This window comes from Condylura cristata, unplaced genomic scaffold (genome assembly GCF_000260355.1).
Source record: "Condylura cristata isolate star-nosed mole 26May11 unplaced genomic scaffold, ConCri1.0 scaffold00003, whole genome shotgun sequence".
Classification (NCBI taxonomy): Eukaryota; Metazoa; Chordata; class Mammalia; order Eulipotyphla; family Talpidae; genus Condylura; species Condylura cristata.
Genome location: NW_004567104.1, coordinates 42687444 through 42711716, shown reverse-complemented (window position 1 = coordinate 42711716; position 24273 = coordinate 42687444). Strand labels below are relative to the sequence as shown.

At 36.4% G+C, this 24273-nt stretch overlaps 1 protein-coding gene across 1 annotated transcript in view; it reads right to left on the bottom strand.

Moving 5' to 3' along the window:
• Positions 1-24273, bottom strand: part of IFT57 (intraflagellar transport 57) — a 56269-nt gene that overhangs the window by 22938 nt on the left and 9058 nt on the right. The window contains exons 5-6 of the mRNA XM_004675231.2: positions 22034-22102; positions 6446-6568 (exon numbers count right to left, since the gene is read on the bottom strand). Coding sequence (XP_004675288.1) covers positions 6446-6568; positions 22034-22102 — 192 coding nt within the window. The remainder of the gene's footprint in view (positions 1-6445; positions 6569-22033; positions 22103-24273) is intronic.

The following is a 24273-nucleotide window of genomic DNA, read 5'->3' as shown; positions in this document are numbered from 1 at the left end:
CAATCCATCTCTGCCACTTGTCAATTAGCTGGCCAATAGAGCCAACCATTTAAAGCTATGGTTTATAATTTTTAAGGATATATAGAATGGTCCCTGTTGTAAGGTTGACCATCAGTCAACCATCTAAAGCTTTGGTTTATAATTTTTTTTAAAAGACTTATTTATTTGTACATACAGAACTGGGGTACAGGCCAGAGGCTCAGGGACGGTGAGAGGCTTCACCAGAGACAAAATGGGGAGCAGAACAGGCAGATCGACGAAGTACACTGCTGAGGGGAGCAGTGGGTGGGTCAGGAGAGGTCTGCCACGCTATGTGGTCACCTCCGGGGCAGGCAGGAATCGAACTCATGTGGAAGTGGCGTTAGCTTCTCAGTGCATTGCTTTAACCTGCTGTGCCACCAGGGAGGGCCTGGTTTATAATTTTTAAGGATGTATAGAATGGTCCCTGTTCTAAGGTTATGTTAAAAAGGACTTCAGTGAAGGTACAACATAGACTATACACATAAAAAGCACTCAGAAACAGTGCTCCACATTTTGAAGTGATTCTTCTGGTGCCTTTCCAGCTGGTTTAGGTATGTTAATTCATATATTCCTTTTTATAAGCTCTTTGAGATAGGTTTATGATGAACTCCAATGTACAGGTAACAAAACAGACACAGTAAACAGAAGGTCCAACTATTAATGAATGTCAGAATTGGGGTTTGTATTCAAGCAACCTGGATTTAAAATGTGTGCTTTTAACCTATACGCTACATTGTCACTAATCAAATAGGTAAGAGGCTAGTTTATAAATTCAAATATATCCTGTCACCCTAGGCAAAGGCATATTACTTAATTTCTCTGATTTTCAGAAACATGTAGGTAAAAGATATATGTAGCTATCTTTTACCTAGGTAAAAGATATATGTAGCTATCTTTTACCTACATGTCATAGGGTGGCAGAAAGAATTCAATGAGTTAATATATGTAAATTTCAAAGAACAGTATTTGGCACACAATAAACATTTTGTAAATTCTAGTTTTACTATTTTATCTTATATATGTTTCTGTATATGTGTATGTGTGTATATATACATGTGTGTGTGTGTCTATACATACTTTTATTAAGGAAAAAACTGGAAAGATCTATTGAAGTGATACATATATGAATTTGATTGTATATCCATGTAAAGATACAAGGCTGATGTCTATAAACATTCTCTTTAGAGGATGGAAGCATTAGTCCAAAAATTTTGTAAAATCTTCCTGAATGCTCATATAGGCACCCAGCATAAGGGAGCTATGACAGAACACAATAATACTACAATAATATTGTAACAGTGATAATACTGTAACAGTGAACATTTATTAGATATGAGCTAGATGTCAGACACTGCTCTCAGTTTTTTCCAACAAATTAAAAGAGGAAAAAGAAAAGAGAGGTACAGTAACTTGTCCTGAGTCACACAGGTGTAAATATGAATTCTGGGGGCCAAAAGAAGGTGTGTGAGAGGTCCAGATGCTCTGGGTCTTTGTGGCTACAACAAAGCTTCTGAAACATTGGTCCAACATCATACTGTCTGCTCCACCCCTAAAATATTGCTTCCATATTCTTTTTATAATTAAAGACAAAAATTACTTAAAAAAAAAACAACTCAGCAATTAGGATAATTCTCGACTAGTTATAGATTTTTCCAGTGTGAGTATAATCATAGATGCTTGCTCTTAGTTTCAAATTCTACCAGGGTAGCTAAGTAACACTTGGGATAAAGAACAATAAAAAAGAAAAAAAAAACACAGAGAAGAAGACAGGGTAAGAGAAATAAAGAGAAAAAAAAAATAAGGAGGGAAAGAACAAAAAGTAACAACACATACAGGTGATTTTGTCCATTCTCATGCAGGCATCCAGCAGACTGCCCTGAGGAACTGACTCTTGAGCCTCAGGCACTCGATCTTACTGAGGCATCAGTCAGCGTGGAGTAATGTAGAATTTGGGTCAATTTATGCACGTTCTGGGAAAAATTTCTGAACTGTCTTCAGAAACATTATTCCAAGCTGGGGAATCTCTGAATTGGCCTTTAGCTATACCTATTCTAGAAGTAATCACCAGGAACAAACTCTACAGCCAGCTCTGAAAAGAAACTATGAACATTGTCCATTCAAGCCAGCATATGACAAAAATCCTTTATCTTCAGTTGTGGAACATTTTATTTGTATTTTTGGCAACATATTTATTTTCTCAATTGTAATTTGTTAATATTAAAATTTGTCCTCATTCTTTTGAGAACTGGCAACAGTAAATAGCACCAGAAACAAGGATAAGCTAGCCATCAATAAGAAACCAGATTACAACATTATGGAAACTACATAAAATTAACCATTGGCATAGGACAGCTACTCCTCAAAGCATACATTTTATGATATGTCAGAGAACATAAAATTTACCCTTTTTGTAATACTTATTAGGAAGCATATGTAGATAAAATGAAATCATAAGAAAAAAAGTAAACCAACAATATGATCCAATGCAAAACAAATGTGGAATTTATTTACTACTAAAAAAAAATTCTTTAAAAGAATTTTTAAAGTTCTAAATAATGTGTTTTTATTACTTATTGTTGCATCTGTATGCTACTTAAAAAATAAGTCTAAGTATGATCAGTAAAACACACTGATCCAAAAATAGTTTTTCCCCCTCAAACACAAAGATGAAATCTCTGTTGTCATAAATAGCACGCATTATTATTGTTTTGGTTGTTATTTTGGCCAAAAAGAAAAAAGAGGTTTTGATTTTGACAGCCAGGAATTAAGATAGGATGGGTGGTACCATGAAACTGGAGTTAACCTCTTTTTTTGGAGGAGGAATGAACCCATGAGAAAACTTTTTTTCCTGAGACATTATAATAATTTCTCCTTCATTTGCCCCTTATTTTCTCAAAATAATGTATTATTTTATTTTTCTTAAGTGAGCTGAATAAAATTGCATTTGAATTTACAACATTCTAAATAGTTAAAAGAAAGAAGAGTTTATGAAATATTATATACAATGACGAAAGGATCCACTGAATTCTAAAAAAGCAATTAAAAGTGACCTTAGGTTAAGGTTAATGTTATACCATAAAGATTTAAATTTAAAATGATACATATATATATACATATATATATATATATATAAAACACTGAACAAAAAGAATTTGTTATTTTGGAATACTGCCTACAAAAAGTAAGTGTATAGTTAATTAACACAGTATATTCTCATAAGATTCAAGTTGATAATGTATGGTAAAAGCATAAGAGTCAACTTTAAACTTGTTAATTGTTCTCCAAATCAGGAGAACACTGATTCTCTAAGCACCTAGGATTTTGATTATTGCAATAAAGGTTTGTAATAGAATTTGCCCTGCACTTACTTTTGAAATACTGTACATGTTAGCAGCTATATTCAAATTCTTTCCTTGGTTACTTCTATTTTGTTGAAATCAATGACTATGCTTAACTCATGTGATCCCATCAAGTTCTAAATGAAGTATTTGATTTTATGAATTTACTAAGCTTTAAAGTAAACAAATTAAACTTGTTTCCTTTTGAGATTTAAGTTGTACTTCAGTTTGCAACTACACAATTACTAAAACATGTTATACCAACTAGAATCATAGCAACAGTGTTTTTTTTTTTTTTTTAAAGATTTATTTATTTGTGCATACAGAACTGGGGTACAGGCCAGAGGCTCAGGGGTGGTGAGAGGCTTTACCAGAGACAGAGTGGGGAACAGAATGGGCAGATCGACGAAGTACACTGCTGAGGGGAGCAGTGGGTGAGACAGGAGAGGTCTGCCACGCCATGTGGATCTCCTCTGGGGCAGGCGGGGATTGAACTCATGCGGAAGTGTCTTAAGCTTCTAAGTGCTGTGCTTTAACCTGCTGCGCCACCAGGGAGGGCCATTTTCTAATTTTTTAAAAAGATTTATTTATTTATGAACTGGGGTACAGGCCAGAGGTGTGTGTGTCGGGGTAGGGGGCGGTGAGAGGACTCACCATACAGTGGGGAGTAGAAAAGGCAGAGTGACTGAGATACATCGCTGAGGGGAGCAGTGGGCGACTCAGGAGAGGTCTGTCATGCCATGTGGGTCAACTCCCTGGCTGGGGGTCAAGCTCGTGCTGCAGTGGCTTCTGAGAGCTTCATAGTGTGGTGCTTTAACCCATTGCACCACGAGGAGAGCCACATTATCGGCCAGAGGCTCAGGGGCGGTGAGAGGCTTTACCAGAGACAGAGTGGGGAACAGAATGGGCAGATCGAGGAAGTACACTGCTGAGGGGAGCAGCGGGAGGGTCAGGAGAGGTCTGCCACACCATGTGGTCACCTCCGGGGTAGGCGGGAATCGAACTCATGCGGAAGCGGCTTCAGATTCTCAGTGCTGTGCTTTAACCTGCTGCGCCACCAGGGAGGGCTGCAACAGTGGTTTTTAATTTTATGAATATATTTTTTCTAATAAAACTAAAGAATCTGAACTTATATTTTATTAAAAAATAATTTTTTTGTGGCCCTCCATGGTGGGGCAATGAGTTAAAGCACAGCACTAGGAATCTAGCTGCAAATGCTTCAGCACAAATTCGATCCCTGGCCAGGGAGGTGACCCACATGGTGAAACAGAACTCTCCTGTCTCACCCCATTGCTCCCCTCAGCAGTGTACTTCATCAATCTGCCTGTTCTGCTCACTAGTCTGTCTCTAGTGAGTCCTCTCACCACCCCTATACATCTAGCCTGTACCCCAGTTCTGTATGCATAAATAAATCTTAAAAATAAATAAATTTTTGCAAATTATAACTTCTGTCAGCTATGTAGTCAGTGTAGAAATTCTTAATATAATTCACATGAGAGATAAATGGAGATTATTTAACTGCCTTCAATGTAGTTAAATAACAGCTTCATAAAGACTGAGCAAATATATGGTAAAAAGGCTAGAGGATTTGTCTAGTTTGGTCCACAGCTGTCCAGCCCAGTGGACTGCTATTGTTTTTTTCTATTCTAGAACTACCCTAGGAGTGTAGGTTACTTCTTACCTTCTCTAGGATACAGCTCTACATCCCAAATTCAGACATTTTAAGAATGAACTAGCTTTCAAGGCATTCTGAAAATAGTGTTTGTGGGATGTCTCCTTTGGTGGCAGATACATGACCATATTTTCAAAGTAACATGCTTTCTTAGAGCTCTATTATTATTGGGCTTTGTCTCAAGTTTCCAAGAATAAAAATCTGTTAGTTTTCTTTCTCTCAATACCTCTCAACCCCCTTCTTATAGATATTTTTATAGAACCAATGAGAACAGTATTGTCCAGCCACCTATTAGTTTGCTCTAAATTTTTTACTTCTAAATTATAGGTTGAAAGGAAGTAGAAACTTGATTGAATGGGCTAGTTCATCTGGTATAATCACCAAATCTTATTCATGTGATTTCTTATTTATTTTCTTAGCTTTCACTTTTAACCATACATATGAAATAGATTATATAAGACAACTTCAAAGATGTCTTCTCTTTTGCTATTCACCAAAGTTCAAATCATTTTCTAATTTTTTTTTAAAGATTAATTTATTTATTCATACAGAACTGGGGTACAGGCCAGAGATGCAGAGGGTGAGAGGATTCACCAGAGACAGAGGGGTGCAGAACAGGTAGATCGACGAAGTACACTGCTGAGGGGAGCAGTGGGTGAGACAGGAGAGGTCTGCCACGCCATGGGGATCTCCTCTGGGGCAGGCGGGGATTGAACTCATGCGGAAGTGTCTTAAGCTTCTAAGTGCTGTGCTTTAACCTGCTGCGCCACCAGGGAGGGCCATTTTCTAATTTTTTAAAAAGATTTATTTATTTATGAACTGGGGTACAGGCCAGAGGTGTGTGTGTCGGGGTAGGGGGCGGTGAGAGGACTCACCATACAGTGGGGAGTAGAAAAGGCAGAGTGACTGAGATACATCGCTGAGGGGAGCAGTGGGCGACTCAGGAGAGGTCTGTCATGCCATGTGGGTCAACTCCCTGGCTGGGGGTCAAGCTCGTGCTGCAGTGGCTTCTGAGAGCTTCATAGTGTGGTGCTTTAACCCATTGCACCACGAGGAGAGCCACATTTTCTAATTTTTATCAGTTGGTATTCATAATGGAATTTTCATTTATTCATTCACTATTCATTTAACCAAAATGATTTCCAAGAAAATATATCAGAATGAAATAAGAAGATACCTTTCAATCCCAGGGAAGCATAGTATGTTTCAAATCATTTTAAAGATCTCTTCCTTGCTTTTAGCACTACATTACATTACTCATTCAACAACAATATATTAAACTTCTCTCAAGACAGAATGAAAGATACTGCTTTATACTACCCTTTTAAATCATTTCTATCATCAGGGTACTCCTGGCCCTAAAACTGTCCTATAAAAGTTATCTGAAGAAAGGTGCTCACTTTTTCTTCTGTACCTTATTGTCAGTCCTAATCGTGACTTTCAGTTGTGGTAGTACACGTTCCACTTCTAGACTCCATTCCGCAGCATCTGTTGTAGATTCCAAAATATCTTCTTGCTTGGCAGACTCGTTCGTATCCTAAGAAAGGAAAGATATCACAAGATTGAGAGTTTATAAAAAGAAACGATAAAATTTTGAGGCATTTTAGCAGCACTGCACAATTTATATCAAGCACAGTAGTGTTAAAATTATAGTGGCAATAGAATTTCTTTCTGTCCTCATATCCATGTTGAAAGAAAATAATGCACCAACCTCACAGAATAGAAAAATAACGTATTTTAAAAAAGGATGTTAAAAAAGGATGCAAATATAGGATTCAGTGATTTTACTAAAAAACACTTTTGATGGTAGATTGATTTCAGTTTAAATACTATAAAATGGATAAGCCATTAAAATATGTTGCTAACAGTAGAGAAGACACAAATGCCTATCTGGTAAGAACATTGTCTTAATTTAAATTAAGCAAACTAAAAAATAAAACCAAAATCTGAAAGATAGAAGAAATAAAATCCCAGAAACAAAGGTATCATTATTTGGAAATCTTTATTAATAACTAGTGGTATTTTGATAAGATCAAACTATAAAAATTTTTAAATGTGACCTAACACAGACTTATTTTAACTCAAATAGGATGGGGGTTAAATTTCTGAATTTGGTGTCTGCTCTTGAAAAAATAAAGTCAATGTATCCCTGTTATTGAAACTCAAAGGGAAAACTTCCCCCATCCCACTTTCCTAGTTTTTAATGTTCTAGCAATAAACATATATGGGACTGAAAACAAAGAATATGCAATTAACGATATAGAGAGAAAACTTCTAAAACATTAATTTTGATAATAACTTTTTTTTAAAAGATTTATTTATTTGTGCATACAGAACTGGGGTACAGGCCAGAGGCTGAGGGGTGACTAGAGGCTTCACCAGACACAGAGTGGGGAGCAAAACAGGGTGATCGACGAAGTGCATTGTGGGCGGTCAGGAGAGGTCTGCCACGCCATGTGGTCACGTCCAGCGCAGGCGGGAATCGAACTCATAAGGAAGTGGCTTTAGCTTCTTAGTGCTGTGCTTTAACCCACTGCACCACCAGGGAGGGCCTAATTTTGATAATAATTTTTACTTTTAAGTTCCCTTTATAACTTGTGAAAACATATAAAGAAAAATATAAAATTAATATAGAAAAAAAACTGAAGGACATAAACAGTCCAGTGCAATATCTGCTTGAGCAATCAAGGAAATATGAATATGGAAGAATAGTAAATGTTCTTAAGGAACTATTATTTATTTCATTGATAAGATACTGACATAATCATATTAAAGAAAAGATCTTATAATTTAGAAATAAATGAAGAAATATTAACAGGTGAATTGACATGATGTTTGAAATTTCCTTTATTATACTATTGGGCAAAGAAACAAAGGAAAGAGCTATGTAGGAAACATGACAGACAAAATGTTAGCTGTTGAAATTGTGTAATATCATATATGGGTTCATTATCTTTTGATTTTGTATGTTTAAAATTTTTCACATACAGATTTAAAAAATAAAAAGACTATCAAAACAACCTTGTAGTTAAATCACATTCATATGAATTTATGTCACTGAGCAACATTTCTTAAATGAAGGTTCATTAAATTAATCTTCCCAATCCATTTTAACACTAAGTAGAACAATGATCTTATGCTAGGAATTATCTAATTCCCAGGGATAAGAGATATTTAGGGTTCTAAACTTATTTCCAACCAAGTCTCTGGAACACTACTGACATAAGAAAGCCTTTCTGCCCTAACTTCTAGATCATATTAGCAAGTTCTGAATAGACTTAGAACCTGAAAAATAAATGTGTAATGCTTTTTGTTTAGAATTTAGGGGGTTAGGTAGTTCAAATCTCACTGTTGGAGAAAGTGTAACATTTTACAGTATGTAGTCTAATTTGCTCAATTACAATCTATTTAAAGAAACCGAAGTTTAAAAAAAAATAACATTAGTTTCTGCAAATGTGGAAATTCTCAGTGAAAAAGTTCAATATTCTATTTTAAATACTAAGGAGCTCACTTAAATATACAAGTATTGTATTATTTTGAGTACTTAATGTTATGCATGTATAAATGAATCCAAGGAAGCACAAGAGCATATAACTAGAGAGGGGCTAGGTAAAAAGTAGACACATGCTAAGTTATATAAGAATATATGTGACAGGGCGCAGCAGACCTCTCCTATTTCACCCACTGCTCCCCTCAGCGGTGTATTTCAGTAGATCCACTTGTTCTGCTCCCCATTCTGTCTCTGGTGAATCCTCTCACCTTCTGCACCTCTGGCTTACACGCCAGACCTTATATGCATAAATAAAATAAAATAATCTTTAAAAAATGAACATATATGACAGTAGGCGAGGAGAAGCTGACTCTCGCTGCCAAAATCTAAAGCCATGAAGAAAGTTCTGTCATGTATGTCCATTCATGCTTGCACCCATAACATACTTATGCTTGGAAGAGCTATGTATTTGCACTCACTGGTATATCCTGTATTCATTCCCAATTCTATAGATTCATCTTCTATAACAAACAAGGTGGACTTGTAGAGGTGTAAAGATGTATTGGAACCCTGACACTGAGAGGCAAGAGACAGATCAACACAGGCTTACTCCTATCAGGGTTATCAGCTCCTACATGTCCATTCCAAAGAACCAGACTAACCCAAAGGGCAAAGCAGCAGTTTCTGAGTAGCAGTTTTGCATGATTCTTAATGGATATTCTGGTCATTGATTTTAAAATAACTGATTTATGGAACCACTGTCTGGGAAAATTGAAGTCTAATGTTACCAATTAAATCCCTAACCCAGTACTCCCCAACCCAACCCTCTTTTCAGCTCTCTTATTTCCTTCCTTACAGGATGGTTGAGCTCAGGCACACCAAACAAAGCCACAGGAGGTACCCATCCACATCCCCACTTACTCCAGGCCTCAACATAGGATTCTTCAAGTTGTGCATAAAAACTAAAATTGCTATTCAATGAAGTGCACCTTCTTCTAATTTTTACAACAAGACAAATGGTTTGGCAGGGATTCTGTTTGAATCAGATTCAGAATCTAAGAGTTAGTAGGGTATATGAGATATTCCAGGGCATATCTTATTTTGCATATTGGTTCCTTCAGTAGGTTGTATTTACTCTACTTAGCTTATTATTTGTTTTTTTGTAAGCAATGATTTGCTAACTCCTACTCCCAATGTTCTAAAGTGATTGTATGTAACAGCTCAAAAGTGTTCACTCACTGAGTCCACAGTTAGTATACGGGGGGAAATGGCTTACTTATCAAATGAAGAAAGGGCGAAAAGAGCCATTAGGTTTGGTACAGTCGCATTAGTCTCTTTTTTACTTCCATGTTTGAACATCTATTTCATAACTTCAGTCCTTATACAAAATTTTCAATACCTAGCAGCTAGATACATAAAACGAGCAAGTCCTACATATGAAGTTTAAATGATTTTAAAACCATACCATGCCTAGATTATAATGCTTTAAAAAATTCATTTTCAATTTTTTCCCATTGAATAGATGGTATCTTATGTAGATAGATTAGTAAAAGGGAAATAAACTGCTGCTTCCATTTAATCAAAATTTTGTATAAACCTAACAAAAATCCCTCCTGAAACATTAACTAAGAAAAAACATAGCTCTTGGGATATTGTGTTTTCCAGTTAATACTGCTAAAGAAACAATTAGAAGCTCAGTAATACATAGGCTATCCAGAAACCTCATTTATAATTAATTTACCAATAAGCCATTTCTTAAACTCTTGCAACATGCTGCACCGCTAGAATTCAGGCACTGTGCTCAGTGTGCAAAGATAAAAGAATTTAATCCCTGCCTTCCAAGAGTTTACAATTAGGAAGGGTCTGAGGCTAGTTAATGGGGATAATGAATTGATCCTAAGAAAAAGAAATTGGTAAGAAATGAACTGACCCTAAGAACGTTCCTAAGAATGCCAAAGGAAGAATTAAAACATCCTATAAGGTATCCCTGTGTTTTAAATAGTGCGCCATACTACCAAAGTCAGTTCAAGGATGTAATGTTAACAGCTTGCTCTGAATACTGTTCTAGTAACTTTTCTTTTTCTCAGGTAATTTGAATGGAGTCATTAAACAACTAATGTTTAATGTGTGTGTGTGTGTATACACATACATGCACATACATAATTATAACTATAGATAATCGGATGTAGCTGGTCTTCTGGTTACAGGGGTAAAACAGGAGAAGGCCAGCAATCAATAAGGGAGGTCAGCTAAGGGTAAACAAAGCCCTTTGCAGCCCAGAGCTGTTGGGTAGCCTTGTCGTAATGCGCAGGTGCATTGGTCAGACCAGGTTAAGTGTGAATATAAAATCTGATACACCTTCAAAATAGCATCACTTCTTAGTTAATTCTGGGTACTCCAGGTATACCATGAATACCAGCAGTGGTTGTACTGGGCCTGACACTAACAGAAAAACCTATTAACACAAAAAGATGTTACAAATGATTGGCAGTGGGAGCAATGGTCATGAAGTGACATCTTAAACTAAGAACTTAAAAAAAAAAACTCTGGGTTGAACCTATTTCTAATATGTACTACACACACGTTATTGGAAAATCCCATATGGAAAGGAGTCTAAAAGGCTACTAGATAGAGCAATGTTGACTATGACTTACTGATACTATCAGGGATTACCATGGAACTCATTTCAGCTCTGCTATGTCTATATCCATTAAAGTCTGTAACTATGGGACCTTTTCAATTCCCAAGGTCCAAGTCAGATTGACCAGTTAACTCTTGTTAGCACATTTCATCACAGGAAATAAAGAAGACAGAAAGCTTAGAGGTATGCTGTGTTTCTAAAACCTGACTACAGATGCAGAATCACTAAGAAATACCTTGCCTGGTAAAGGGAATATCTATGGCCATGTGGGCAGACCCAACAGTGAAGCTCAGCCACCCATAAGAAAACATTTCCTTAGGAATGGAGACCCTCCCCCAAGTCAGAAGTTACAGGGATATTACAAGTTCAGGTAGGATCCTAGATGGGAACACTTACATCATGAGAGTCAAAATAGAGACTGTGCTCAATGACTTCTAGGTGAAAATGGGAGATGAAGGAAGGGCCAGGACATCCCATTCCTAAGCCAGTGTTGAAGCCAGAGCAAGTAGTGGTGCATCACTTGCCAAATCAAAATTCTTACTTCTTAGGAGATGCTGCTAGCCTAGATGCTGGATACTAGTGGATGCTGATACTCACTGGCCATCATTTAATCGTTTCTTGATGTATCTTATTATAATACTCTTACAAAATGATGCCCACAGATTCTGAAAAGCCTGGACATACATTACAGACTCTTCTTATACATTGAATGATCCAGAGCTACAATTTTTGCATTGTTTTTTTTTTTAATTTATTTATTTATTCATACAGAACTGGGATACAAGACAGTGTTGCAGGGGCAGTAAGAGACTTCACCAGAGACAGAGTGGGCAGCAGAACAGGCCGACTTATGAAGTACACTGCTGAGCAGTGGGAGCAGAGGGTAGGTCAGGGGAGGTCTGCCACTCCATGTGGTCACCTCCGGGGCGGGCGGGGATTGAACTCATGCTGAAGTGGCTTTAGCTTCTTAGTGCTGTGCCACCAGGGAGAGCCCAATTCTTGCATTCTTAATCTAATTTTACAGTGCCCACTGTTGCTAGTGATCATCTCTGGCAGACTTGGTCTGATTGCTATGGCACCTGCTCCTTCTCTGAAATTGCTGTGGTTTTAGAAACCTGGTGTCCAAGTTTGTTAAATTTAGGCAAAGTATAAAAGGTGGGGGGTAGTGGTGGTGGTGGGGGGAACTGAGCACTCAGGAAGGGGGTGATTTGGAACACCATACAGAAATTTTTAAAAATGTAAGTCATAACTATTTTGGTTGGTCAGGGAAATTAATTTTTATGCATTTTCCTCATTTAATTCTTTGTTCAAGATAGGCTAGGGCCCTGAGAAGCTAACTGCCACATATATCATTATACAATAAACAGTTTCTCCTAAGAGTACTTAGTGTTGTCTTTACCATTAGCAACAAAAAGCTAGATAAATAGAAAGTTATCTCAATGAAGAAAAGTGTTCCCTTGAAATCCAATGATTTTAAGAAATCATATTTAAAGCAAACTTAAAATTTCCATACCAATTCTTCTTCATGATTAAAGAGGAACAGATTGAGTTTGATTCACTATTTTCCTTCTAATTTGGGTTTTATGTAATTTTATACTGTATTACTATGATGAAAATATCTTATTTAATACTATATAAAAGGTATTTTTAGATTTGTTCTGAATAACTAAATTAAGTCCTAACTTTGAATTTAATTCAAAAGAAACAGATGGTAGCCTCTCTCTTTAAAACTAAAGTCCATAAAAGTTTAAGTTCAATTTTAAGATCATTAAAATAATTTCTTATGACTTGTAAATGCTATTTGCTTTTTATATATATATATATTTTTAAAGATTTATTTATGCATACAGAACTGGGGTACAGGTCAGAGGCTCAGGGGCGGTGAGAGGCTTCACCAGAGACAGAGTGGGGAGCAGAACAGGCAGATTGACGAAGTACACTGCTGAGGGGAGCAGCGGGCGGGTCAGGAGAGGTCCGGCTCGCCATGTGGTCTCCTCCGGGGCAGGCGGGGATCGAACTCATGCGGAAGTGGCTTCAGATTCTCAGTGCTGTGCTTTAACCCGCTGCGCCACCAGGAGGACCAGCTTTTTATATTTTTTAATTTTAAATGCATTGATTTTTTATTTGTAATGAAGCATCATTGTTTTACTTTCGTGTTGGTAAAAGCTAAGTGTAGCCACCTCAGCACCTGCCACCAAAGCAGCACTTATAGTCCTTCACCTTAGTCCACTGTGTTTCCCCTTCCTTTCTCTTATTCTCTCATCCCTCTCCTTTCCTATCTCTCCTTCTGGGTGTCTCAGATCTATGGTCAGTTTTTTGTTTTTTTTTTTTAAGATTTATGAATTTATGCATACAGTACTGGGGTGCAGGACAGAGGTTCAGGGGCTGTGAGAGGATTCACCAGAGAGAGTGGGGAGCAGAGCAGACAGACTGATGAAGTGAACTGCTGAGGGTGAGACAGGAGAGGTCTGTTGTACCATGTGGGTCACCTCTGGGGCCCAGGATTGAACTCATGTTGAAGCAGCTGCACCTAGCTTCACAGTGCTGTGCTTTAACCTGTTGCGCCTCCAGGGAGGTCTTTTTGGTCCGTTTTCGAGTGTTGGTTTTAATGTTTATCTTTGTCTGATCCTTTGCTTGATTTTTCCACATTCCACATATAAGTGACAGCATCCACTACTGATCTTTCTCCTTCTGGTATATTTCACTTGGCATAATCTCTGCAAGTTCCATCTATGTTGCTACACTCATGAGTTTATCTTTGATCACTAAGTTTATCTTTGATTCCACTGTGCAGGTGCCATCTTTTTGATCCACTCACTTGTTTCCATATCTTGGCTTTTGTGAATAGTGATGCTATAAACATAGGTGTGTGGGTTCCTTTCAAATTAGTGTTTTGTCTTCTTTGGGTAGATTCCTGGGAGTGGAAATGCTGGGTCATATGGCAGATATAGTTTTAGTGACCTGTGAAAACTCCACACTGCTTACTAAAGGAGCTGGACCAGTCCACATTCCTTCTAATAGTGTAAGAGGGTTCTGTTCTTTCTACCTCCTCACCGATCTAGCTCACTGAAAGGAATTTTAACCTGAATTGTTATTTAAATTTGAATATATTATGTTCGCACGAATGAAATAAAAAGCTTCCTCAAGTCCTTTTCAATTTAATTTTCCAATAAGATGTCTGAAGTTATTTTTGAGTAAGAATTCTACTTATAATACTATTTATGACTAACATCAAACTTTTGCTACTATTTTTGTTTAATATACACCAAGTGCTAAGGTAAACTCATCTCTGATATTATTACCTTTCTAAAAATAAAGCCAAAAGGAGTATCCCAAGAAGAATATATAGTGACACCATCATAGAAATTATACTTAGTTGTGTAGAGTGAATAAGTTTAATTCATTAGGGCCTGACTTTATTTGAAATGGTAACCTCACAGATATACCAGTGCACAAATACATTTGAAGAGCAAAATTAATATACCTACTTAAAGGGACTTGAAATTCCAAATAACTGTCAAGATTAAATTACCCCAAGACTAAAGGAAAAGGGAACTAAGTTGGTTTGAGAATCCCACAATTATGTTATAAATGTTGAAAGGATGGATCTGATATGCCAATTCTGTTCAAACTCCATCTCCATCACTTCCTAGCTGTTAGTTCAGTTACTTAAACTCTCTTTATATCAGGGTTCTCATCAGTAAAAGGGTGATAATAGCACCTTCTTCACTGGAAGAGTTGATGTGAAGATTAAATTAGATGATACTTTTAAAATATAGTCGCTGGTACATAATAAGTACATAATATGTTTTAGCAGTTACTACTGTCATTATATGCTAGGAATGCTACTAGATATTTTCACATGTGAATTAAATGCCCAATAAAAACACCATGAATCAAGAGAGATTTATTAGCCATTTTTGCAAGTAATAAAACTGAAGTGCTGAGCATTTAGGCAATTGTCCCTACATCACATTAGTAATTGGCATGGTCTAAGCAATATCATGCAAGAATCACAAGATCAGAATCACCTTTACACATATATATCCCTATCAATCCTTTGTCTTACAGGTTGTAACTATATTCCCCCTCAGTTCATCACTTGTTAATTTTAAGATATTCCCCACCACAGTTCTTTATATATAAGGTTTTAATTCTTATACATCCAGATTTGTATTATTCTTTTGTTTTTAACCCTTTCAATGCTTTGCCTTGACTATTTCAACATATGAGAATATAACTTGGCCCTCAGATTTTTTAATTTGTCATTTTTTAATTTGTTGGTCCATGCGGGGTTTATTCAGGTACAAAATATGAGGAAGGAATCCACCTTTTATCTCTAAATGAATAACCTAATATCCTATCACTGTTAAATTGAATTGTTTAGTTTTTTCCACTGCATTGCTTCATATAACCATATATTTTGATGACTTTATGAACTCTCCACTACTTTACAATAGAAGTGAAGGGCTATAGGTGCTTCCAAGGTGAGCACACCCGAGGGAGGAAATCCTGTACTGTCAAAACAGTAGCAAGGATGTAAAACAATGGTACTTCAATAAGAAAAGGATAAAAAATTTAAGAAGAGTTACTTAACAGGAACATAAGGTTGACAATGTGGGCAAAATGTTAAAGAATCTTGAAAAGACCAAAAATTTATTATTTTGTAGTCCATACAAATGGGCCAGTGTGAAAAGTCATCAATATTTACTGAATTCAAGATGAAATGATAAAAGCTCTATTTTAGGTAACTAAGATAAAGGAGTAAAGTGTACATTTTTGGAAAAGGGTGGGAGTAGGATTGAGACTGAAGATCATGTTGAAATACACAAAATGAAAGGAGGGCCTGGCTTTGAAGAGAGTCGAAGTGATGGATATGTGAGATATTTCACAAATTTCAGTGACTAACCATATGTCCTGGAGGACAATGAATCATTTGTCTGGTATTCAAAGTACTAATACTAGTGGTATGTGATGATGGGGGTGGGAGTGGGGTGTGTGGATGGGTTTAAAGAATATAATTCAATACAAGATTGAAAGCAACATATATTCTAGATACCAGTTTAATATATTGAATTACATAATAAGTATTATTATTTTTGGCTGAGGTAATATAACCCATGCATTTATAAAATGACTGCTTTCAAATGATTCCTAAAAAAATCATATTACTTTTCAACAATTTTCCATTTATCATTTCTATAGGGGAGAACTTACATGATGACAGATTTAGTCTAGTGGGTCCTCAATAAAAATCCGCATGACAGATTATGACCATAAAACCATAGTATCACTAGTCTTCCTAAATTATGTCAAAATGTAAGCTTCTTCATACCCTATATCCTATGCAAGCTTTTACTAAAAAATGCTTATGGCTTTTTTGAGTAATGGCAATCTAGAGACTGAGAAATCGGAGTTTTTTCTATTCTTCTATGCATATAAGAAAGTCATTAACCAATTCCAATCTCTGAGAAAGGTAGAAAAACTATGCATAATAGGAAATATATCAAGGGCAACTCTATGCCAGCACATTCAATGTAAAGGACCTAGATCTAGAAAAGACCTTGAAAAGTCCTTGCTGGATTCCTCCATTCTTATTAGGCTCACAATAGAACCAGGATATAAATGAGGACTTTTCCTGTGTCAAGTGTAACTTCAAAATCCACACTGAAGATCAAGCAAAAACTCTCTTTTCAAACCAGTAAGAACCGCGGGTTGAGCCTTCTCTGCACTGTGGGGACAGCTTTTTTCTCTAGCTCCATATTTTCTACTCAACTCCAGAGGTAAAACTGATGGGATGGTGTAGGCTGGTTATCAGAGAAATAAAGGCGTGATATGTTCTGTCACACTCACAAATGTGGTGTTGTAACAGTTTCCCCTGGGAAATACCAATCATAGGCCTCTCCAAGTCACAACACAGACAGGAGGACTAGCACTCAAATGTTTTAGGAAAGGGGGGAAAACATTTCCTAAAGCAGAAATGAGAACCAGTGATAACCTATGTGGCAAATATGTGGTAGGATAGTATGTCCAGAAGGAAGTACAATCATATATAAAATAAAGAAAATTTTAAGTCTATTTAGATGTGAACCAAAGTAGATTCACCTTTTGCCCTTTTTATTGTAATATTTTAGATTTGCTGAGAGAACAGTCTATAAATTAAAACTGAAATATTTTTATTCCCAGTCCAGGTTTTTACTTCCTTACAGCTTTTGCTTTTTAAGCTAAAAATCCTCTCATTCTAGGTACAATGAACTTTTTGCTAAGTAATTAAAAACCAATTGTATTTAAACCTTTTGAGAAAGTTGGTTTTATGCTGTATAACTCAGGATTTGGTTTCAAAAACCTCAAATTTAGCATCTCAAAGAAGAATGGTATCTATGGCATGTTTGAAAAAAATGTTTTGAAATGAAGTGATGGGCATTTAAAAATAGAATTCAGAGAGCACACAGCTTCCCTCCCATCTTTTTTTCACTGGGGGAGGAGAATGACACATCTGCGTTATGCTGCCAGAACACTGTTGCTGGAAGTCTATTGAGCTTCAGAATGGAGGGGAGTACAAAAGACCACTCATAATTACAGTATCGCTACCATGAACATGCACTTTCCAACTGACTTAACTTAGAAATAGTAATGGTCCAAACACCCCCCTAACACCTCTCCACTGGTCTTCCTTCCCTGCTCTCACCCCTCACATCTCTGAGGATCCCACTGTACCCCTGTCACTGGCCAACCGTCAGAGTCTTCCTACAGAACCAGTATCCTTTGACCACGCTCAGAGAGGCTTGCTAAATTTCAGATTTCAAGGACATTCAAGGAATCAGAGGGAAAGTGAGAATGGGTGACTTGGTGGGCTCGCCTTGAAATCTTTAATTCTAAGAAAAATGAAATTAAAATCCCCCTTCCTTTTACAGTGTCTACTTACATCTCTTGTATCCTGAAATGTCTTAGCATCTACTTTCAGAGAATATAATCTGCAACATGTCTTTTTCACTTGCATTCTTTTTTGCTCCTTTTATCACATCTTCCTGAATTGCCATAATACTAAAAGCACACTTTTCAGATTCTAGCACATTTTAATGAAATAAAGGAACATATTTGTTACCCTTCTAATAAAAATGAAATCAAAATTCAAAGAACTAATCCGTAGGTGAAACCTTGTCGAATACAGCATTCCCTCACTAAGCAGGAGTTATTGTTTTGAGACATGTGTGGCACAATCATAGAACTAGAGGTTTAATAAGCCTTCAAAAGTGTTTTTTAAATCAAAGTAAATAAATATTCTGAAATGTTCCTGTTTCCCAAACCAAGTTCCATCACTGCAAACATTCATCATCAGTTGAAGAAACCCTTGTCTTAAAATATAATTTTCAATATTCATGAAAACAGCTATGGTATCATAATCCCATTAGGCAGACATTTCAAAATTTAGTCACTATCCACATAAAATATTTTAATAAGTTCTTCAAAATAGCAATTATATGCACTTTGTGGTGCTCAGGAAGATAGGTCACCAGGTCTCCTTTCAAAGAAGCACTGGCTTCTCACTTGCAGGGACTATGGCCAGCAGGCTGCTGCTGTGAGCCCCCCAGGTTCTTTCTTTCTCACCAGCAGAGGGCTCCTTTACCTGGGAATGTGCCCTTCCTGGGGCAGTCTGCTCCAGGAACTGAGCCCAAGAGGTAACATTCCCAAGTTCCTTACTTTGTTGGTCAAGGGTTTGCCAGGTCTGCATCGGAGTGAGAATTCCCTGCTACTTAATCCTGTTTTCTTTCCCCTTCCTGAATTTACAGGGTCTACTTATGCCTCTTGCACCCTGAACTGTTTTAGCATCTACTTCCAGAGAATATAATCTGCAACATGTCTTCTTCACTTGCATTCTTTCTTGCTCCTTTGATCACATCTTCCTGAATTATCATGACACCAAAAAGCATACTTCTAAAGTTCTAGCACATTTTAATGAAATAAAGGAAGAGAAGTAGATTGTCTCCCTGAATTATTCTACATAGTACACAGAAGAGGAAGCAGTTATTGAGAAGTTCATTCCTCAATGAATATTAAACTATACCTTGCTCACAAAATTATAAATGCAAAATAATATTCATTGATATATGTATTCATTCCATATTGAGTACCTTCTACATACCACACATATGTGAAAAAGCTTCTGTTCTAGGGGAGATTGCATTTTAGTGGTGAGGGAGACAATAAAATCAGAAATTAATACAATGCTAGGATTTGTGAAGACAAAGCAGGGTGAGGGGACAGACTGGAGAAATGACTGGAGAAGCACCTACTGTTTCAAAACCACAGGTAGGGAAGGCTTGCTGTAATCCACATATTGCTGGGATGGCACAGTTACATATACTTTTAGTGCTTCAGTTTCCTAGTTAGTCTATATCATTCTTGTTCTAGTGAGGAATTCATCACCTTCAACTTTACTAAAGTAATATGTCTTCTGTATTATAATTCCACCTGCTGCATGAAACATAAAGTCTTAAATCTGTTACGAACTGATACAGCAATTCTGTCTTAGGGAGTGTGCAGCATGAGCTACAGTCAGCATCGGCCTAAGCTATAGTCAGATACAGCTGTCACAGGCAGATGGCTTTAGTGGGCAACATCATAAGCGTGCCAGATTTTCTAAAATATGAAAGGGCTTTCTGCCTCATTAGTTCTTCATGGATGACCATCCACAAACACCTGGTATTCAGACTTCTTCAGCTTGCGAAGACACAACCACACAGTTCCAGAGAGAAGATGTTATATTAATCTTTGTCTAAAGAATCTAATATTTAAGATAATTTATGAAGGCACAGGTAGGAAGAACCCACTCTTTATATAGCTAATTGAGGTGAAAATTACAATCAGGACCAGTGGGGAAATGGTAGAGTCAAATTAAATTACTTTAGTCCCTCCCAATACTCAAACCATTTTGTCCAAAGAGAATCCCAAGGACATTTCTGGGCGTCTATCTATATCATCAATAAAAGCGTGAATAATCCAGTGATAGTTTCTATGTGAGAGTAATTGCGTATTCAACTATACTTTTATCCCCCCTACACTTTTAGGAATACTTTGTCATCACCATCATCTTCAACACACACAGGAACACTGAAAGCATCTGTTTTAGATACACAAGGTAGAAATTAAGCCATATCTATTGTACTGAATGCTTGTTATACAGTAAAAGGAAAAAAAGTGGACTTAGGGTTTGGAGAAACAGAGAGCTTAAAACTGTCCCACATTAATGTGTCATGTTTTGTACCTCTACAATAGAGATAATACATCTACCCAAAGACCTCATGTGGTCAATAAAAGAATGCATTTTAATTTCTTTGAAAACTATACTATGTCGGGCCCCCCTGGTGGTGCATGGGGTTAAGTTTCAGTGCTGTCACAGTATCTGCAGCCATTTCAGCATGAGTTCAATCCCCAACCAGATGCTGACTCACATGGCATACCAGACCTCTCCTCTCTAACCACACTGTTCCCCTCAGCAGTGTATTTGAGCCAATCTACCTGTTCTGCTCCTTACCCTATCTCTGGTGAATCCTCTCACTCCCCACATCTCTGGCCTACACTCCAGCTTTTACATGTATAAATAAGTAAAATAAATCCTTAAAACAAAAGAACACTACACTGTGATCTGTAAATGTATTATTCTAACTAAAGCTAGATTTAAGTGTTAACTTATTATCCTAATATAATTTTCAGTTGAACAATAAAAATACTTCATTCATTTAACTGTGTTACACTATGAAGAATATAAAAAGTGATCATTATCCTTGACCTTATACAAATCAATTCTGAGAGGGAGGTTATGGAGGAAAGATGTTATTTTGTTTTTTGCCAACTCTCATCAAGCATGTTCTATGTACCAGACATAAATGCTTTACACGTAGTAATTCTTTTAATCTTTTAGAGTACTATGAAAAGATAGTATCTTTATATTTATTTTACAAATGAAGATGGTAAAGAAGTTAAAAAACATGCCCAAGGTCAAATACATATTATTAAAAGTATTAAAGTCAACTCACATATGCAGGCAAGTTAGCTACAAAATTATATTACATCTCAAATAGGAAGAACACACACATACTGTTAGTAACAACAACTAACAGTGACTAACAATACTGAGGGAGTAAATGATAAATGATGAGACTATCCTGGCTGGTGTAGCCAAAGAAGTTTTCATGGTAGGGACCCAAATCTGCTTTAGATTTAGACTTGCTTATAGATTTAGACTTGCCTATAGAAGTAGACAACAATTAAATAAAGGACAAATAAGAATATATGCCATAGGTAATTTTTTGAATGTGTAACAAGAGTCACTTTATTGAAATACAATATACATATAAGAAGCTGCAATAATCTCATAAATACTTTTGAACTATAGTGGGTTCTCCTTTATAGATTGAATTATTTCCTAAATAAAAAAGACAAAAACTGACTTAAAGCAATCTCTGACTACCTATTTATATAGTAGTCTTAATATAAACCATTGTATTTCAAAGAACTTAAACTTCCAGCAATCAAGACCATTTCACATTGGAGCATATAATGGAAAATAAATTAAAATGGAGTAGTTTGTTTTTCCATTAAAAATAACATCGGGAAAATAAATTATTTTTGGTTTGCATGACAGGCACTGTATTGATTGTCCATGGTACAGAGCAGTTGTCCTACTCACTCCTCTGGATTTTTATATTTGCTATAACCATAACATTTATATACAGGAAAACAATTTTGAAAGCGCCTTTATAAACAACACACAAAATAATGGCCAACTTCCTTCAATTTCCAGCACACCAACTGTTTTTACTTGCTTCATATTCCAGCTTGTTGGTCCTGTATTTACCCAAGTAACTTACCAAGCGATAGGTCTGGGCCTTTAGAACATTGAGATCAATAAAGTTTTCTTCATTGTCTGTCTCCTCTTCCTTAGGAAAATGAAAGTTTTAAAAGTTAATTATTATCAAAGTAACAATTTAAAAAGTTATTTCCAGTTTTCACATAAATATTTCACTCAATATAAAGGCTAATGCAGGAAAGGGTATTCAAAAGCTTAGTAGTGAACATAAAGTGGGTATACTATTATTTTGGAGTTTTGACGGCATTATTTAAAATAGGTCCTATTTTATAGCTCCAAAGGAAAAAAAAAAAAAAAGGGGGACCCATTGCTATATAATTAGGAATAAACTAAGAACAGAGTCAAGAAACTGTCCTAAGTGGCTTATCTGAACGTAATAGGTGTTAAAGAAAATGTTAAGTAACATGACTAAGATAGACAAAAATGAGTTAAAAACAGACAGTATTTTCACCTGCTCCAGGAACTAAATACATTAATACATATTATTTACTAAAAAATGTTAAGAATATTTTATGTAAGAATATTTTATCTGTCCAAGTTCAATAAATTAAGTTGCCAGTACTTAATTTAAGTTGGTCCACAGCCCATAGATTTAAAGATTTGCAATATATACATTCAAAATATCAACATTCAATCTTAGATATTAACTAACTAGATACATTTCAGGGATTCGATGCTGGTCCTGAAATGGGGGAAAGATCAGAAACAATCCTTAAAAAAGTCATTCCTATCCCCAAAATTGACATTAAATAAGGAATTGGTGCAGGTTCTGTGAACATGAAGGAGAAAACCTAAGTTCCTCTTTCTCTTCACTTTTCTTTGTGGTAACAAGGTTACATTTAACAAGAACATTCCAAGATTCAAGGACATGGTAATAAAACCAATGGGCCTTAATTCTCAAGTTTCATAAGGAAAAAAATTCAACAGGTGGGTATTGTTTGGTGAACAATTCCATATGTAGAGCTGTAAAAAAGCTGCAGGATTTCATCCTTACACTCAAAAATTTAGAATTATGCAAGACAGTGCTTCTCTCCATCAGGCAGCATCAGCATCACATGGAAACTTGTTAGAAAGCAAAAGTTGGGTCATATGGTAGCTCCAGTTTTAGTAGTTTAAGGACCTTCACACTGCTTTCCATAGTGGTAGGACCAGTTTCTATTCCCACCAACAGTGCAAGAGTTCTTTATCTCTACATATTGCCAACTTTTGTGGTTTCATGCTTTTCTCAATGTGACACTCCCACTGGTGTAAGTTAGTGTCTCATTGTGGTTTAGATTCATATTTCTCTGATTATAAGGGATGTTGACCATTTTTCATGTACCTGCTGGCCATTTTTATTTCCTCTTTGGAGAAGCGTCTTTTTAGCTCTTATGCCATTTTTTGAATGGATTGTTTACTATGTTTTTGTTGAGTCATTGTAAGCTCTTTCTATATTTTGTCCCTTATCAGTTGTATTGTGTACAAAAATTTTACCCAATCAATAGGGTATCTCTTTGTTTTGGTTAGTATGTCTTTTACTTTGGTTAGTGTGTCTTTTGGTTTTTTGGTTAGTGCATTTTTTGCTTTGGTTAGTGTGTCTTTTGCTTTTGGTTAGTGTGCTTTCGCTTTTGGTTAGTGTGTCTTTTGTTTTGGTTAGTGTGTCTTTTAGGAGCTTTTTAGTTTGATGTAATCCCACTTTTTTATCATTTCCTTCACTTTCTTTGCTTTGGGGTATGTCTTTAAAGAAGTTACTGACATGTATGTCATGTAGTGTTTTGCCCATATTTTCTTCAAACTACTGACCCAGCCATGCCACTCCCAGGGAACTACCCAAAAGACACAAAAACATTAATTTAAGAAGATACCTGCACCTTATGTTTATTGCAGCACTGTTTATAATAGGTAAAATATGGAAACAACACAAATGCCCAAAAACTGATGACTGGATCAAGATGTGATACATATACACAATGGAATACTATTCAGCAATCATAGAAGAGACACTGGAGGGGAGGGAGGGAGGAATATGGATCAAAACGGGGAGAGAAGAGCATAATGGTGATTGTTCATGGGTGAACTAGTGGGGGGAATTTTATGGGAAATATAGTGAAGTAAAATAAAAAAACATTAAAAAGTTATTTAAGGCCCTCCCTGGTGGCACAGCGGGTTAAAGCACAGCACTGAGAATCTAAAGCCGCTTCCGCATGAGTTCGATTCCCGCCTGCCCGGGAGGAGACCACATGGCGTGGCAGACCTCTCCTG